This window comes from Mirounga angustirostris, unplaced genomic scaffold (assembly GCF_029215605.1).
Source record: "Mirounga angustirostris isolate CCGP_5_RB_7025 unplaced genomic scaffold, mMirAng1.0.hap1 SCAF_3, whole genome shotgun sequence".
Lineage (NCBI taxonomy): Eukaryota > Metazoa > Chordata > Mammalia > Carnivora > Phocidae > Mirounga > Mirounga angustirostris.
Window position 1 is genome coordinate 12,689,511 of NW_026991711.1, and position 19,238 is coordinate 12,708,748.

The following is a 19,238-nucleotide window of genomic DNA, read 5'->3' on the forward strand; positions in this document are numbered from 1 at the left end:
TGGGGTGGAGCACACAGGAGGGGCACCCCTCCAGGACAGGAGGGGGAAGCCAGGATGAGGGCAGGGTGAGAGGGAGTGGCATGGCCTCTAGGATCTGTTTCTTGGCGTTTAGGTGGCACTGATTTAGGATTGGAGAGCCGAGCCAGCAGCTCAAAGATGAGAGCCTTCATAGGCCTTGGAGAACCTGGGAGAAGCCCTCGGACAGAGGGTGAGAAGGTGGGGGAGATTTAGGAGGGCGGTATCAGGGAAATTTCTTAATAAAATTGATACCAAACTGAAGGAGGGAGAAAGGAAAGCATCCTGGAGCTGTGGGCCACAGAAAAGAGCCGTCATTCTGTGACTGCTCTCTGATGCTTGTTGCACCATGGGGGTTATAGATGGGTCTTGTTCGGGGTCAGGAAACTGGAGTGTGAATTGGATTTGACCACACCGGTTAGTTCTATACATGCACCCAATTTTCAGATAGCATGGTTTTCTGTTCCTAAACTGAAATGAAACAAAACAAACAAAACAAAACAAAAACAGAATTTCACTTGACAAGTGAAAGTTTGGCAGTTGTCTTGGGTTTCTGCCTGGCTCTCTTGGCCTTTGCCAGTGCTCTGCCCACCCTGGTTGGCCGAGGAAGAAGAGGGGCCAGGATAGGGCATGGGAGGAGGGGGGGAGGTGAGAGGGAGAACGCCGGCCAGACTCTTTGAGGGACTTCCTGGGAGGCTGTGCAAGCCAGCCCCAGTTCCGTTCCTGAAATCTGAATTGTTTTTACTCATTTGGTTAATTAATTAGAGACTCCGGTGTTTCAGAGCACACATAAGAGGTGTGAATAATGGCATATAAATATTGTTGGAACCCTCTGTTGTGGTTTCCCTTTTTTTTTTTTTACTTGTCTTCTGGTTTCAGAGTTTAAGCAATAACTGGAATGACCGGATTGGTTCTGGAAAGACCGTCTGTTGGCTAATCTGTCACGGATATGCATGTTTTTCTCATCATGTATAGTGGGGAAAGGTGTGGGCGCTTGAGGACATGGAGGTATGAATCTTTCCAAGTCTAGATACGTAATTAAAAATGCAAGTAGCGCATTGTTCTCGTGAGTCTCCTGAATACCGAAATTTGCTACTAATAGCAGTTGCAGTGTATTTCATTAGGTTGGGCCTACCCAGCCTTCACCTGTATGGGGAGTCTGTGATCATGGGTGTAAAACTGGGCTCCCTGGGCTGGCAGGGATGGGGTCGGTGGAGAGGGAGTGGGGTGAGATGTGAGGGGAGGGAGGTGTTGCTTGAACCTTAACATGCTGCCAGGGTGGGTCCCTGTGTTGGGGTGCAGGGTGCAGCTGAGGGCGCGGCAGAGGTGACTCCTGCCCTCTGGTCTGGGGAACGTGACAGTTCCTGATGTCTGACGGGAATTTCTACCGTCTGTCTGCAGTTCTTTACTTGGCTACTGTTAGCGGTTGGCTTGCTTTTCCTGTTTGTTCTTTGCATACTCCTTTGGTCCAGGCTTTTAACTCCTGCCCAACCTTTGGCGGCTGGCCTGGATCCTGCACGGGCCTCAGATGTACTTCTGGGAGCATTTTTACCAGATAGTTCCCCTAGAATGTCCCATGGGAACTTCACAATCGCCAGGCCCAGAGCAGCGGATTTTTCTTTCCGATGAGCTAGGAATCAGGAGTGCCCATTGGGAAGGGATTGATTAGAAGGAGCTTGTTTAAGGCAGATACAGTAACATAAAGCAGGAACATCCAGAGGGCTTTGAAAACTGCAGATGCCCCGTCCCATCCCTCAACTAAGAGTTTGGGGACGGTGGCCTAGCTGTGTTTATGAATGATTCAATTTAAATTTCTGAAGTGCAGGAGCCCCCTTCGGGTGCACATTGAAGAGATCTTAGAAATGTGGCCAGTGCTTTATAAGGGTGAACATGTCAAGAACATTGGGCCTTTATTTGAAGTTGTGTTTTCTTTTCTTTCTTTTTTTGAGAGAGGGAGAGACAGAGTGGGGGGCAGAGGGAGAGAGAATCTTAAGCAGGCTCCAGCTGAGTGTGGAGCCCTATGCGAGGCTCCACCTCACGACCCTGAGATCACGACCTGAGCTGAAATCAAGAGTCAGGCGCTTAACCGACTGAGCCGCCCAGGCGCCCCTGAAGCTACGTTTTTGAAGGGAACCATGTCGAAGGCCTTCATGAAATCCCCAGTGGTCTCTAGACGACAGAGTCACCAGAACATCTCTCCCCAGTGGCTGTCCGGGGTTGCCCGAGGCCCTCCTTCGTCACGTTGCTCCTGTGGTGTGTCTGGGGCTTCGCGGGAGGGAGAACACAGTGGCTGTTTGGAGGATCAGGGCTGTGGGCAGGGGAACCGCGAGCAGCTGGTTGGGCAGGGAAGGAACGCTTCTGCGCAGGGCTTGCTCGCTCCCCTGGCTTGTGCCAGAATCTGGAGGAATCTGGAATATGCCGGTTGCTTCTAGAAGTGCCTGACCTAACATAGTTACTCTCCAAGTAAATTAAAAATTGGAAGAGAGAGTCGAATGTGTGCCAGGAAATGGTAGAATCTGTCCATTTTATCATTTTGTGATTCCTCTGTGTTGTTTTCTTAGGTTTTTGGCTCGTTATTTTAAACACAATTGATTTCCGGGCACCTGGGTGGCTCAGTTGGTTAAGCGACTGCCTTCGGCTCAGGTCATGATCCTGGAGTCCCAGGATCGATTCCCGCATCGGCCTCCCTGCTCGGCAGGGAGTCTGCTTCTCCCTCTGACCCTCCCATCTCTCATGCTCTCTCTATCTCATTCTCTCTCTCAAATAAATAAATAAAATCTTTAAAAAAAAATTTATAAACACAATTGATTTCCGAGTTACTTCCAAATATCTGTCCTGTTTCCATGCTTCTTCTCTTCTTGCTATTTGTTGGCTTCGGTGAATCTCCTTTACTCTCTAAAGAAAATGGGTTCTGGGGATTATGATTCCATTTAAGTACATGAATATAGTAAGTGGACTCTGGAAAAAAGGAGGAAATTCGTGCATACGGTCAGATGCACAGCTCTTTAAAAACCTGATTTGAGTGGTAATTTCCCAGATGTTGGCAAAATGGATTTTTTTATGTTGTGGAGGAGGCGGCACAGTGTTCTTCAAGAAGGGCCGAATTGTTGATCCGGACCCCGAGGAGACCCTGGTACTGGCCCAGGCAGCGCCAGGCCTAGGGACACGGAGGGTTTGAGCCTGCTGGAGCCGGAGTTGTTTTAGCTGCTGTCTCGGGGTTTCTGGTCGCACAAAGAACTGGCTCAACAGCCTGTTGGGTCCTGCAGCGCTGGGGGCAGCTTTTCCCTCGTGCGGTGGCCTCCTGCCCTCTGTCTGCCGTGCAGTCAGACCGAGGCTTGGAGATCATGGGTGTTGAGAGGATGTGAGCTCCTCCTCTTGGGAACTCGCTCGCTGCCCGCCCGCTGGCAGAGGCCTTGTTCCCCTGCCCTCCGTACGGTTGTTCGGCCAAAGGAGGACCAGCGGAAGGGCCCTCGGTGGGCAGCAGGGCCTCTCCCCTTCCGCAGGCAGCACGCAGTGGCGGCCCCATCCCTGCTTTACCATTTGGAAGGCATCGGCTGCTATGGCCCAGAACAGCTACAGCCCCTGGGAGAGGGCGGGGCCCATCTGTTTTATGGGAGAGTAATTTTCAGTCTGCAAGGATCTGTCCTTGTGGTCCTGGGGAAAGTAGACACGGTCCGTTGAGTCCGTGGTATCAGACACCAGGGTGACCGTGGGCAAAAACAGAACTTTTCTTTTGGGCGGATTGAACAAATCTGAAAGTAAATCTTGCTTTCAGGTCACAAAGGAATACATTTCATTTTGCAATCAGATCACGGGGGAAAAGTTGGAGGCGCAGAGCCAAAGATAATATAAAAGATGTGCTTTGAAATGTTTCTGAGGATGGGGACTGGATCCCTTTCTCTCTCCTGAACACACTGTCCTCGTGTAATTGAAGAAGGTCCCTGAAGACATTTGGCAGCTCCATTTTATGTTTTTCTCTCCTGAAAGTTGAATGAATTAAAATTCCAATTAGGCTAACTATTTTATTTCACAAAAAGAAACTTAACTCTGTTTTTTGGCTAAAAATTTGGTTAAATAAGTATTGTATTTCTTGTTCTATTTGTCTCAACATACATGTTCTGCATATTTAAACTTCCGTCTGGAGTATTTAAACACAGGTGAGGTATATAAATAAAATAATTATGCCATATGCTTTCTTCTCTAAAACATATATTTCTGAGTAAATTTCTAAAAAATGGTATGATACATGCTATCGCAGATCTTTCTTAGGTTACGCGAAGAGGGGCTGCTTGGAATGTAATTAAAGGGAAGACTCGTTCCCAGGGAGGTAAATCTCTACTCTTTCCTGGTTCAGTAGTTCATGTAGCACAGCGTGACGTTTAGGCATTTGAGTAAATAAAGACATCTGCTTCAAAATAAGGAAAACGGACTGCTAGAACCAGTCCTTGTATCGAATCCTGCCTGGGAGGAAGATGCTTGCCAGGTGTCAGCCAGAGAGCATCGAGGCCGGCTGTCTACTGGGAGTCTGTGATCGAGCTCTGTGGATTTTCATACGCAACAGGGTCTTCCTCACTGGGGCAGAGACAGAGCTGGGGTTGCGGTGCTTCACGCCGTGGGGGGATGTGGGGGGGGGGCAGAAAGCACGAGTCTGTGCCCCACGCTCCGGGTCTCGTGCCCTCTCAGGCCTGAGCTCTGAGACCTGCGCTGCTCCGTGAGGGAGCCTGCGGTTTGCGTATCAGATCCAAGTGCAGCCTGACTGTTTTCAGTAGCTCATCATTTACAAACATAGTATAAATGGAGAATGCGTGCATGTATCTAGCTGTTCTGGAATAGAACTGTACAGAAAATACCAATTAGTGAAGCAGCCAGAAGCTTGAACGGAAGAGAGCAGAGGGTGCAAAGAGCGGAAGCATGTCCTCAGGACGATCAAGCACCGATTTTGCATGCTGCATGCAGGGCTATGCATTAGAAGCCACCTACTTTCAGGTTAACCTCCGTGAATGGCAATAAAATACAAATACGAATTTGCACCTCTGCATTTAAAATACAGCATTTGTTTTTTGTGAATCTACCAATTCCACAGATTGTTTATAACACTAAAGGCACTTCCTTAAAAATGTGCAAAATAACACAGTTTTTAGTCTTTCTCAGCTTTACTCACTTTCTGACTTGGTTTCGTCTCTTTGGGCTAGGTCTTTCTCAAAGAATTAATACCGTCTTCAATAATAATCATCATCCCTTCTTTTGATTTTATGGTTTTTGAGGTGAGTGTTTCTGACATATGTTGCATGACCACTAAGGTTTTCACTGAGCTGAAGGATGATCTTGTAATCACTAGAAATGTTTCCTTTGCAGAAGGAATCCATTCATAGCAAGATTGGGGCATGGAACTTGTTCAACTTAGCAGTTTATGGTTCTTGACTGTAGTAGGGTTTGCTGTTTTATTAGGATAGATGCGAGGGAGGAATGGTCCTTCTCTTTTACCTCCCAGGGTACTTTTTTCATATTTCTTTTTATTATTGCTCTTCTTTTCTCTGATTTAGAATATTTGTGAATGTACTTCCCTGACTACTTTGTGTCTTTATGTGTCAGCAGAGTGGTTTTATTCATCTTATTATTCATGAGCATTTAGCACAGAAACTTCCCATGAACAGATTGGTATCGATGTCAGGTTTGTGTTGATGGTAAAGAGAGGAACATCTCAGTACCGCTCTGGGGAGACTCTTACCTACTAAAAATAAGACCGCCCTTTTGGAAAGAGATAGTCCCGTGACATAAGCCCAAAGATGAGCACTTCAGGGACTGTCCAGTGTTCTTTCCAATTTACTAAAGGACATCAGAACAAGGATTCTTAAACTGGGCATGATGGAGTGTGGGGCATGCGAATCCCTTAAATTGCAGGCAAACATTTTGTAAATTGATGTATTTTCCCAGCAGGCAGATTAGAATTCACAGGTTTATAAAAGGAAACCAGTTAAACAGTTAAACGTTATGGACAGGGACGTTAGAAAGTATTTTACTCACTGGATTCCTTTAGAAATTGCTGAGAGTCTGTGACGTCCATTACAGTGGTTCCTGTTCTGGGTCTGACTCCGTCAGAATATCTCTATAGGCGCCCCAGCTGCTCTCCTTCCTTGCCACTGGCCAGGCGTCTCAGTTTATACAACGAGAGAAGATGGATTATTACCTGAGTAGATAGGATTATCGGGAGAATCAAGTGAGACACTCCTAATGAAGTGCCTGGCTTTGCACTAATGTGAAATGGTGGTGGGGACCCCACCTCCTTGACCAGGAGAAGACACTAGAAGTTCCTTCCTAAGGGAGCCTGTGGCTGCCCCCTGCGCAGGAGAATGTGCCTGTCCCCAGTGTGGGGACGACTCGGCTCTCCCCTCCTTCACTGAATGCCCTGACGCAACACCACCTCACAGCCAAGTCAGTCCCTGGTGGTCAGAGGGCTGGGAGGGGGCCCAAGGGACCGCAGCCTTGTTCTCCCTACCCGGAGGCAATCGCCAGAGCACTGGAATTCCTGCAGGTAACGGAGGAGAGCTCTGCAGATCAGGCAGGCGAGAGTTGGTAGGGGTAGGGCAGGTGGTATTAGAGTGTAAGATGAAAGTTTACATATAAGGAGACTCACACCTAACCTTCATTTATTTCCAAGTGCACCTTTTTTCTTTAGAAATCACGTTTGGGGCCAGTGCCCCTCATTAGCCAACAGCAACCCTCCCGGCTGCGCCCCACCCTTCAGTGGGAGCCGCGCTCTTTCCCGACGCTGCCTCTTGCAGGTGTTGGGATTATGTGCTGATGTCATGAAAAGTCCTGTCCCTCAGGATAGTGCTAGAATACATTCTGTTCGTCCAAGGTTTGAAATTACTCCAAGGCAAAACCATTTGCCCTTCTTGCTTGCTATCTATCTATATGTAGATGTTTGTAGAGGAAGGTGATTGATGCATTTCTTCCCCCCACTCCTTTTCTGCCTATAGTTCTTGTTCTTTCTTGAGTAAATTTTAATTCATACATTACAAAGAAATTATGTTTCATTCCGGATTTTCAAATTTAGTATTCATGAAATATTGCGATCTTTTCTATTTGTATTTGGAAAATTGTGTATAGTTTTCTTTATTGCTATATTTGCAAATTAGTGTGTTGCCTCTTTTTTCTTGATTACAGTAACTGGAAGTTGTCATGTAAAGTGCTATATTTCTCATCTTAATACTTTCCATTATGCATGTATCTTTAACTTTTGCTTTGCTTTTTTTTAAGATTTTATTTATTTATGTGACAGAGACACAGCAAGAGAGGGAACACAAGCAGGGGGAGTGGGAGAGGGGAGAAGCAGGCCTCCTGCAGAGCAGGGAACCCGATGCAGGGCTCGATCCCAGGACCCTGGGATCATGACCTGAGCCGAAGGCAGACGCTTAACGACCGAGCCACCCAGGCACCCTTGCTTCGCTTTTCTTAGGTTTCCTTTTTCCTTCCTTCCTAGCTTGTGAGTTGAACACTTAACATTTCTTTATTTTTAGTTTTTTTTTTTTTTGGCTTGGTAATGAAAATATATTATGCTGTGAGTTTTCCTCTGAGTAAATCTTTGGCTGTATTGTATAGTTTTTCTGTATCGGCAGACCTCAGAGATACTGCGGGTTTGGTTCCAGACCACTGCAGTAAACGCAGTACTGCATAATGAAACCAGACGAATGAATTTTTTGGTTTTCAAGTGCATCTAAAAGTTATGCTTTAAAAAAAAATTGTGTTTATACTGTAGTCTGCTAAGTGTGCAATAATAGCACTTTGTCTAAAAAAGCAGTGTAATTAAAAAATACTTTATTGCTGATAAATGCCAACCATCGTCTGGGCTTTGAGCAAGCTGTAACGCTTTTGCTGGTGGAGGGTCTTGCCTCCACGTTGATGGCTGCCGGCTGCTTAGGGTGGCGGTCGCTGCAGGTTGGCGTGGCTCTGGCAATTTCTTAAAACAACATTGACGTTTGCTGCATTGATTGACTTTTCCTTTCGCGAGCAGTTTCTCTGTAGCGTGCCATGCTGTTTGATAGTATTTTACCCAGTTGGAGTCAGTCCTCTCAAACCCTGTCGCTGCCTTATCAACTAAGTGCATGTCATATTCTCAGTCCTTTGCTGTCATTTCAACAGTCTTCACAGCATCTTCACCGGGAGTAGATCCCATCTCAAGAAACCAGTTTCTTTGCTCATCCATGAAGAGCATCTCCTCATCTGTTAAGTCATGAGATTGCAGTGATTCAGTCCCATCTTCAGGTCCACTTCTCGCTCTAGTTGTCTTGCTGTTTCCACCACCCTGAAGTCTTGAAGCTCTCAATGTCATCCCTGAGGGTTGGAATCAACTTTTTCCAAACTCCTGTTCGTGTTGATAATTTTGAGCTTTTCCCATGAATCGTGAATGTTCTTGGTGGCATCTAGAATGGTGAATCCTTTCCAGAAGGTTTTCAGGTGACTTTGCCCGGATCTGTCGGAGGGGTCACCACCTATGGCAGCTATAATCTTATGAAATGTATTAAATCAGAAGACTTGAAAGTCAGAATGACTCTTTGCTCCTTGGGCTGCAGAGTGGATGTTGTTAACAGGAAGATGCTATGAATCTCATTGCACATCTCCACCAGAGCTCCTGGGTGACCAGGTGCATCATCAGTGAGCAGTAATATTTTAACAGGAATCCTTTGTTGTGAGTAGTATGTCTCAGCAGTGGGCTTGAAATATTAAGTAAACCATGTTGTAAATAGTTGTGCTATATCATTCAGGTTTGGTTGTTTCATGTAGAGCAGACAGCAGAGTAGATTTGGCAAATTCTTCAGGGCCCTAGGATTTCCAGAATAGTCACTGAGCACTGGCTGGCTTCACCTTCAAGCCACCAGCTGCATTTGCCCCTAACAAGAGACCCAGCCTGGCCTTTGAAGCTTTGTAGCCAGCACTGACTTCTCCTCTCTAGCTGCGAGGGTCCAGTGTGGCATCTCCTTCCAGCAGAAAGCTGTTTCATCCAAATTGAGAATCTGTTGTTGAGTGCAGCTGCCGTCATTAATGATCTCAGCAAAACTTTGGGGTAACTTGATGCATTTCTGCGTCATCCCTTGCTGCTTCACCTTGTACTTTTACTTACGGAGATGACTTCTTTCCTTAAACCTCATGAACCTACCTCTCTGCTAGCTTCAGACTTTTCTTCTGCAGCTCTCAGCTTTTGTCGAATTGAAGAGAGTTAGGGCCTTGCTCTGGATGAGGTTTTGGCTTATAGAACTGTTTCTCTTTTGATTTTCTATCCAGACCGCTCAAACTTTCTCCATACTGCTAATCTGCCATAAGGCTGTTTTCCTTTCTTATCTTTCATGTATTCACTGGAGTAACATTTAATTTCCTTCAGGAAGTTTCCTTTTGCATTCACAACTTGGCTAACTGGCACAAGAGACCAAGCTTTAAGGCTGTCTTGGCTTTTGACATGCCTTCTTTGATAAGCTTAATCATTTCTTGCTTTTGATTAAAAGTGAGAGACGTGTCGACTCTTTTAATCACTTGAACAGTGAGAGGCTGCCGTAGGGTTATTAATTGGCCTAATGTCAATATTGTTGTGTCTCAGAGAGTAGGGAGGCGGGGGGGGGTGAGGACAGGGGACTGGCAAGTTGGTGGAACTGCCAGACCAGACCACATTTACTTGTTACGCCCCTCCTCTTATATGGGCGTGGCTGATGATGCCCCCAGTGACGGGAGACAAAGATCACTGGTCACAGATCTCCATAAGAAATAAGATAATAATGAGAAAGTTTGAAATTTTGTGAGGATTGCCAAAATATGACACAGAGACATGGAGGGAGCCAATGCTGTTGGTGAAATGGCATCAATAGACTCACTCAGCACAGGGTTGCCACAGACCTTCAGTTGGAAAGACTGCGATATCTGTGAAGGACAAAATATGAGGGATGCCTGTATGTAGTGTTTCCAGCATCATTTTTGGCTGATTTGTAGTGAAGATTTTTTTTTTTTTCCTTTGATCTTAGGATTTGGTCCAATAATTTTTAGTTGATTTGTTATTTTTTTTCTTTGTGCTGTTTCCAGCACAACTTTTTTTCCCTTCTTTTTTTTTTTTTTAAGATTTTATTTATTTATTTGAGAGAGAATGAGAGAGAGCACATGAGAGGGGGGAGGGTCAGAGGGAGAAGCAGACCCCCTGCCGAGCAGGGAGCCCAATGCGGGACTCCATCCAGGGACTCCATCCAGGGACTCCAGGATCATGACCTGAGCCGGAGGCAGTCGCTTAACCAACTGAGCCACCCAGGCGCCCCCAGCACAACTTTTTTTAAGTTGATTTTTGTGTGTAGGGGCCTTTCTCCTACTTCATACATGTTTCCAGCACTAGAAGAATTTCCTTGCATTGGAGCGCTTTTGTCCTCCTCTTGGGGCCTGGAATGGGGAGCCTGGATTCACTTTCCTCTTCCCCTGTCCTCGTCAGGATGACTCCTTCATCCTCTCTAGATGTGAATGATTCCCCTTCTACCATGGTAGCCTTTGCTTTAGAAACCATATTCTTTTTTTTTTTTTTTTTTTAAAGATTTTATTAGAGAGAGAGAGGGCACACACGCATGCGTGGGGAGGAGGGGCTGAGGGAGAGAGAATCTTCAAGCAGACTCCCCACTGAGCACGGAGCTCAACTCAGGGCTCCATCCCAGCACCTTAAGATCATGACCTGAGCCAAAATCAAGAGTTGGATGCTGACTGAGCCATGCAGGCATCTCCACCCCCCCCCCCCCCCACCGCCGCACATATTTTAAGGCTGTGACCTGGCATTGTTTTAATAAAACCTGCTGTGTTGTTGATACTTCTTGGGCTCAGCCTTTGTTATGGGTCATGGATCTGGAGGCCTCTGGATGCAGTGCAGATGCAGAGCAGAACTTACTCCATTTTGGAATTCCTGCTGTAAAAATCTTGTTCTTTGTCAGCCCTGTGGAGTCCACCCCGTCTCACTTGCCTTGTAACCTTTTTCGGGATGTCCGTGGAACCCCTGGGGCTTGTTAATGTGGGGAGTGCTGAGTGTGGGAACCAGCTCGCTCACCGATCCCAGGCTCTTAGGAAGTGGTTCCAAACCATTCAGGGCAAGTTTGTAAGTGGTAATGTTATTGATGTGTTGACATCAAATTAATTTCTGCAAGCAGAAGTTACCAAAAGCAAAATCAAAAGCCAAATGAGGAAAAAAATGCTGTGTTTGTGGCTCCTATGATAGGAGGCTATTTTCCCTAATAGGTTAAAAGTTTCTACCTCTAAACAAAGGCCGGTAAGCCAGTAGAAAAAGGGACAAAAGATCTAAATAGATGACGGTTCACAGAAGAAAGGAATCACGGCTCTTCATTATATGAAGGTGTTCAGCCTACGATCAGAGAAGGAAACGCCCTGAGAGACATTTTTTTTTCCTACCTACAGATTCGGTCTTCATGTTCTAGGGCTGCCGTAACAGAGTACGACAGTCTGGGTGCCTTAAGCAGTCGACATTTATTTCCTCACAGTTCTGGAGGCTGGAAGTCGGAGGTCAAGGCATCGGCGGGGTCGGCCCCCTCTGAGGCCCCTCTCCTGGCTGGTAGACGCCGGACTTCTCCCGTCTTCACGCTGTGTGTGCCTGTGTCCTCCTTCCCTAGAAGCATACCAGTGGCACTGGATCAGGGCCCACCCTGATGACTTGAGTTTTAACTTAATTACCTCTTTAAAGACCCAGTCTCCAAATAGAGGTGACCCTTTGAACTGCACAGGTCCACTTACAGGTGCAAAGTTTTTACAGTTCTGTCCATGTTTTTTCCCCGAATAACCTTTTCTCCAGACATTGTAATAAGAATGCTGTGTATATTACATGTAACATGCAAACTGTGCTGTTTATATTCTCGGTAAGGCTTCTGATCAGCGGCAGGCTGTTCCTAGTTAAGTTTTGAGGAGTTGCAAGTTATATGTGGATCTGACTGCCAGAGGGGGTGGGAGGTTAGCATCTCTTAATTCCTTGGTGTTCAAGGGTCGGCTGTACTAATTTTGAGGTACTGGGGGTTAGGACGTAAGCATATGAATTTGGGAGGGGGACGAAATTCAGCTCGTGACAATGACAAGAAAAGGTTTTGTTACACTGTTGGAGAAGGAAAGGGGAAATTAGCACTCCTACGTTGCTGGAGGTGGTATGTGGTACAAACCGAGACGGGTTCTTTGAAGAGTAATTTGTTATTATTTGTTAAAATTCAAGTGGATTCCTTTAACCTAAGTTTGATTTCCAGGAACTCTCCAAAATGAGAACATGTGAGGTTCTTCCTTGACACTTGGCTCATAATAGCAAAAGACTGGAAACAACTCAGTGTTGTCCATATGGCATGGGTTAGGTATGGTTAAAAAAAGAGAGAGAGGAATTTCTTTATGGACAAATATAGAATGTTCTAAGGAGAAGTATGGTAGAGAGCAGTGCTTAGAATGATACCATCTGCATGACAGGGGAGAAAGCTTATAGGTATTTGTGTAGACTATTTTCTCTGAGGTTGCACCAGATGTGTTGGTAATTGGGGGATGGAGGCTGGATAGCCCGGGGCCAGGGGTGAGAGGGAAGGTTCTCAGTGTATACATTTTGGTACCATTTAAATTTTGAAATGTGAATTTATTAAATAAAGGAATCATTTTCTTTCATTTATGAGAGAATTGTATCACAAGGTCGCTTATAATTTACGTTTTTTGACGTGATTTTTTAAAAATGGAATTATTCTGATTAAAATCATTCTTGTTTTAAGAACGCTTCTGATTTTTCTCAGAGTGCCCCACAAGTCATGATTTGGAAGGTTTTATGAGGGCCGTGATTCCACGTCTGGGCAGTGACAGCGCTTGGTCACTAGGTCACCGAGGACAGGTCAAGTGTGTCCCTCGAGCCAGACCATCCTTGTCAGACAGTCTTGCCTCAGGCTTGTAGGGCAATAATTTTTTTTTTTTCCATTCCAGTGTGGAATGTGTATGAATCATTGTTCCAGATTTTATGTTGCTCAGACACTCCCATGCAGGGAAATACTATTTAGTAGCTTGTTAATTGGGCTGTTCTGGTTTTACTGGGTTATTTGAAGGCATTTATGGGTGATGAAGTTGATAAAGCTAATAGCACTTTTGTGTGTTTGGTACCTTGAACTTCGCAAAGTGCTTCCACGTTCTTGATCTCGTTATATTGTCAGTTGAACTTGGCGGTTTAGAAGCAGATTATTACCATCTTTTTATGGATGAGGAACTCGAAGCTTGGCGGTCTCGCAGTGAGCAAGTGACAAGGGTGTCAGCAGCTCTGCGAGGAGGGGGGCGTGAGGTCTCAGCACTGGTGGTCCCGTGATAACCTGAGGCTTTTCGACGTTGGTCGTGTAGTGCAGGGGTTTTCGGTGGGGGCGGTTCTGGCCCCCAGAAGACACGGTGATGCCTGGAGACATTGCCGGTGATCAGGACTGGGGGTATGTTACTGACATCTAGTGGGGAGAGGGCCAGGGATGCTGCTCTACACCCACCCATGCACAGGGTAGCCCCTTGACAGCGGAGCCTCCCCTGGCCTCAGATGTCAGTGCTGAGGATGAGAAAGGCTGACGCAGAAGCCCGTCCTACGCTCTCCCCAGCTCATCCATTTACTCCCTCATGAACATTTGCTTTAGGATCCATGGTGGTAGAACTTTCTCGGAATCCTGACTCGTGGCCAGTGTAAGAGACCTTCCCCGTCTTGTGTTGTGCGTGCGTCCTGCCTGGGAGGTGGGATGGTGCCCGCAGGTGTGTTCCTGATGGCGCACAGGTTATGTGTCTCCAGATCCCACGATCTGTCCCTTCGCCCTCTTCCCGGTTTTCATAGCATCTCTGTCCTCATCCAGGTTGGGAGATAGGCAGAGTTTATTCCTAGCACTCTTGCCTTTTGGTGGGAAAGAAACCAGCAGCTGGGGTTATAGTTCGGGAATTCTAGCTAGGAGAGGGAGGAGCAAAGGCAGAACCCAGAGCTTTTAGGGCTCATCGGGACCATGGTGGGAGAGTCAGCCTATAGAAAGGGAGAGAACGATTGAGTACAGAGGATTGGGGCTGTGGAGGAGGATGAGTGTTCAAGGGAAGGTGGCAGATCGAGTGATGGCATCAGTGATGGGACTGAGGGTTGCTGGTGGAAGGGGGTGGGGGGGACAGAGAACACTGTTGGCAGGCTCTTCTTGGACAGAGGATGAGACAGACCTCGTTCTCTGAGGCAGGAGGAAGAGTGAGGACAGACGTTTGGGCCTGGTGGACCGAGCAGGGAGGGGGATACCCTGGGTGCGTGTCCTCAGGGGAGCTGCCCTGTGAGCTGTGACGCACACGGGGCAGGGCGGCCAGGACATCTCGTGGCTGGGGGAGTAGCTGTGCGGGGGCTGGTGGGCTTTGGAGCTCGGTGCATCCTGGGGGCAGGGGTGGGGATGAGAGCAGGGCGAGTGGGCACCTGAGAGCAAGGGGCTGCTTCACCAAGACAGAGTCGGGAATTTGTACTGCAATTTAGTGCGAGCTATCGGTTATTTTAAAACAAGTGTGTATTTTGTTTTGTTTTGTTTTTAAAGAGAAAGGAGATTCACTCTTGCTCCATGAATGACCTGTGGATACCTTCATCCACCTGTCCAAACTTGTCGTCCCCCTTCCACCTCCTCTTCCCGGAGCTCCCTGTCAGTAGATGGCGATGCCCGATGTCCATCTGAGCGAGGCCACGTCTGGAAGTGACCTTGACTCCCTGGATACCTCCAGGCCCCGTCACTTCTGCCTCCCCAGCGGCTCCCAATGACACCACAGCCACGCCACCTCTCCATGGGCTCTGCAGGAGCCTGTAACTACTCTCTGGCTCCTTTTCCACCCACATCCAGGGTTTACTCCAAAGTGGGCATCTGCTCTGCTGCCCTTCACTGACTGTTAGGGGGAGTCTGAGATGTTTAGCGCGGGCTGCAAGATCGGCCTCTGGCACACCGTGGAGGTCACTCTGCACCAGGGCGCCCTCCCCTCCGTACCTTCCCTCCAGTAGGTCCTTGGTGTCCCCTCTTCCCAGCCTCATAGCTTCGTTTCTGCTGGGTCAGCACCAAGACAAAGGGAACGGGAATAGAAATGTAAAGTTCCAAGTTTTTAATAGGAAACGAATTTAAGAGTTCCCGTGTTATCCAAAATGGTATTGGTTGTTTCTCTGGAATAATTTATTTCTGTCAGACAGGATGCTTTTGGAATGCCTAGAAGGAGAAACACAGACATTTCTCCAGGAGCAGGGACTCTGGAGGTCTACCTGGCATTGGGCTCATTTACAAAATGGAAGGAAGGTCAGAGAATAGTCTTTCTGGTGGGAAGTTCTCTTGAAATCAGAACGACGGGGTGAGTGCACCTGTTCAGAGCAGGTGTCCATGACTGGGTGGTTACTGAGGGGGTAAAATGTTTGTATCTAGAAGGTGGATCCCAAACACATCATTTCAGGCTTCTGTGCCCTGTCCAGTCTCTGCTGAAATTGTCTTTGTTGTACTAGACGTCGAGGGCATTTGAAAGCTTGAGAAAGTGTTCTCCATGCAGTAAAACTTGGACTGTTTAGAATATCATAGAATCGACTCTGGATGTCAGAATTTATTTGAAATTTTACAAGGATTGTATTTTACAAATGTGGTGTGTATCATTGCCTCTCTGAAGCGAGTATATATATGGTCCTTGACCACAGTGCACGGTAATGAGCCCGACGGTGCCGGACACTGTCCCCAGGCACTTAGTTTGCTGTTGGTGGGAAACACAGACAAGTGAATCTAAAATGAACCGCAGACCAGTGGTTGCTGAAGTAAAAGTTTGCACAGGGTGTAGGGGAGGGAAGCAGGGGAGGGTTTTCCCGACTTGCGCTGAAGCGGAAGGGCTCGCTTCCACCCTGAAGGGGCCAGAGAGCTCTTTCCGTGCCTACTACAGCTAGTGTAAGGGATTGAGTTAGTAACGAAGCCTGCCGCTGTTAAGTGCATCCATGCACACCAGGGTGTGGCGGGTCGCCCAGCCCCAGTGACACTCACGGGTTACTCACCACCAGTAGCTGTGACGCGCATCCACGTCACTGGTTGTCGATCTTGCCTGCTTGCTGTGGGCCGGGCACTTGGTTAGGTCAGAAGCTTGGAGAGGAAACAACTCCCTGAATCCCTCAGGTGAGGGGTCAGGACCCCAGGCCTGGTCTGGCTCATCCCTGAGTGCTCCCTCCCTGAGCACAGGGCGGAGGTTTGCTTGCTTGCTGCTTGGTTTTCAGGGGAGTATCACTTTGGGGTTTGTGTTTAAAACAAGAGCTCTGGAAGTCATGGAGCTGAGTGGTTTCAGGAGAGACGAAGGGAAAAGACACAGAGTGGACACTGGTGAGGACACAAAGTCAAGACTTGGGCTAGGGCCTGCTCTTCCCTGAAAACTGTGGTGCTTTGCGGCTGTTAGAAATGGGCTGCCTTTCTACGAAACAAGGGGGCGGATGAAAGGCTGCACTGCTGTCCCCCCCCGGGAGCGTCCCCTTCCGTCAGCTTGCAGGGAGTGCTGACCTGCCCCGGCGCCTCCTGGCTGACACCTGGCGGGGGACGATGACACGTGTGTGACCGCTGCTGGCCCGGTGATGGGCTTTGGGGACTGGTTCCCAAACCCAGCTGTTCCTGAGGATCACTGACTGAAGTTTGAAAGGGGAAGGCGCCGCGCCCCCCCACGCCCAGTCCCCCTTCTTCAGAGATTCTGGTTCAACAGGTCCAGAACATGCTGCGTCTGACGGAGGCCGGCACAAGCCGTGAAAGCCCACCGATGTCGTGGTGGCTTTTCCTGCAAGGCACTCACTTGCACACGCTTTTCTTGCTGTTACATATTTGTGAACATTTTCAGTTCCAAAATAACAGTGGGGGAAAAAAAACCCCTGAGATTGTTTAAATTTTTTTCTGGTTTTGTTTTTTAAAAATAATTTCCCTCTTTTTGTTTCTGTAGGACACTAAATTGTGGATAATAATGGAATACCTTGGTGGAGGCTCCGCACTAGATCTTGTAAGTATCTCCCCCCCCCCCCCAATGCCTAAATACACATCAAAGTTCTTCTCAGTAAATCTTGGTTGTAAAGGTAATTCTGTTTTTATCCACTTGTGTTTCCCTTTTCAGTTGTATGAAAAGGGGACCAAAATATTCCTTATAATATCTGTTTGTAACAATATTACTGAAAATTATAGTTTTCCTTTTTATTTTTAAAGATTTATTTTAGAGAGAAAGCGTGCGCGAATGGGGGGAGGGCAGAGGGAGAGACTCTCCAGCAGACTCCCCACTGAGCGCAGAGCCCTACAGGGGGCTGGATCCCATGACCCTGTGATCATGACCTGAGCCGAAACCAAGAGTTGGACGCTCAACTGACTGAGCCCCCCAGGCGCCGCTAGTTCTACTTTGGAAACCAGTTTTGCTCAAGTTTCCTGGGAAGCCAGTGAATTCATTCATAGAAGCCGTGAAGGATTCTGCCTGTCATCGTCTTACTTAACAGTTTGGTAGCTTGCCTTCCAAACTGGTTTTAACTTTTGTGGAACTGAGATCCCATTATTGTTTCCCATTTCAGATAGTAGCTTGGCTTCCAAAATACGCACGTATCCAAAATATGTAACGTAACTAATTAGAATCAGGACTTTTAAAACTTACTTGATTTCAGGAGTAAGATGGGCAGGCAGTGTGTGAATGCAGGGCGGTGTCACCCATCGGAGCCGTGGTCAGGCCAGGCGGGGGTGCGCACTTCTGTTTCTCTTCATGCTGGTGCTTGCGGTGCATTTGATGGTGGAGCTGGGCCCACCCCGGGGTCTTGTCTCCTACCTGGCTTGGGCCTGTTGTGCCAGTCCACGAGCGAGCTAGTGGAAGGTAGCGAGGGGCTGACCTCAGAGCCACAGTCTACAGCTTGCTGCTCTTGGTAAAACGTGGCTGCATGTTGGCTTCTGGCCAGATGCTTAGAATAACCAGTGAATCATAAGCATTGCTTAAGTTGTCCTAGAAGCACAGTATATGCAGAACAAATTTTTAAAAACTCACACAGTTGTTTAGCAGTTGACGTCTTGTCCCCACGGTGGTTACACAGTGAAATCAGTGTACTCAGCACTCTTTTCCTACCTGTCCTGGAAGGGCTGGCTTTGGGGTCAGTGGTAGTTTCTGGGACAGGCCTCATCTGTCACTTTCGTGTTAGAATGGCCCGGCAGACCATCGTCAGGATGATGGGCCTGCAGTTTTCACTGCTCCTCAGAGTGGTTGCTAGAAGAAGCCCATGTGTTTTAGTGGTTGGAGTCTTAACACAGATTTTATCCACTAAGGAAAGAGTGCCCTTTGGTTAAAAGGAGAGTCCTTTCTCACAGTGGGAGTAGCAGTTAGTAGTTTCTTGGGGGGAAGGTAAACCTCTAAAACCTTACGTATCTCTAAAAGTATTATGTACCCAATTTTAAAATAGCACATACTGTTATAAACCATAAAAGCAATTAGTCAAAGTAGTGTTCAAAGGGAAATTTCAAGGAAAAATTTAATACAGTATCAACAATTGTATTAAAATGAGAAGAGCAACAGAACAGCCGGATAAATTTCGTAACTTGCTTTGCATCTTTTCCATAAATATACACATGACACAAAGAGCTTTTCATTTTTTTTAAAGATTTTTATTTATTTATTTGACAGACACAGCGAGAACAGGGAACACAAGCAGGGGGAGAGGGAGAGGGAGAAGCAGGCTTCCCGCCGAGCAGGGAGCCCGAAGCGGGGCTCGATCCCAGGACCCTGGGATCATGCCCTGAGCCGAAGGCAGACGCTTAACGACTGAACCACCCAGGCGCCCCAAGAGCTTTTCATTTTTGACTGTTTTGGGAAATGCTACAGGAATATAGGAAATAATCTCATTTTGGGTAATTAGATTGACTGTTACCCTGAGTGCATCTCTTCTGTGGCACACATGACGTTGTTTGCCGGGACGCTCTCCTCCAACACTGAGCCCTTCAGAGAAGAAGCTGTAGTCTCTCAGTGCTCTGGTTTATTCATTCTTAATGCCACAGTAATTTATTTAGTGGCAACTGTCGTTGGAGCTTTGAAGTCTGAAATTTTAGACATTACGATTGGAAGGAGGTATAGAACTCTCCACTTAAAAAATCTCGTGTGGTATCAGTCCGAGCAAACTGCCATCCACCGTCCACATTAATGGCTCTCCTGATAAGAACCAGGCATCCTTTTTTGGACGTCCCTCATCATTTCATTTTAAT

The 19,238-nt window shown here is 47.2% G+C and overlaps 1 protein-coding gene across 4 annotated transcripts in view; it reads left to right on the forward strand.

Annotated features, from left to right (window-relative positions):
• STK24 (serine/threonine kinase 24) overlaps positions 1-19,238 on the forward strand; it is a 110,370-nt gene that overhangs the window by 65,912 nt on the left and 25,220 nt on the right. For all 4 annotated transcript variants that reach the window (XM_064585940.1, XM_064585941.1, XM_045869630.3 and 1 more), the window contains one exon: positions 16,963-17,019. In XM_064585940.1, coding sequence (XP_064442010.1) covers positions 16,963-17,019 — 57 coding nt within the window. The remainder of the gene's footprint in view (positions 1-16,962; positions 17,020-19,238) is intronic.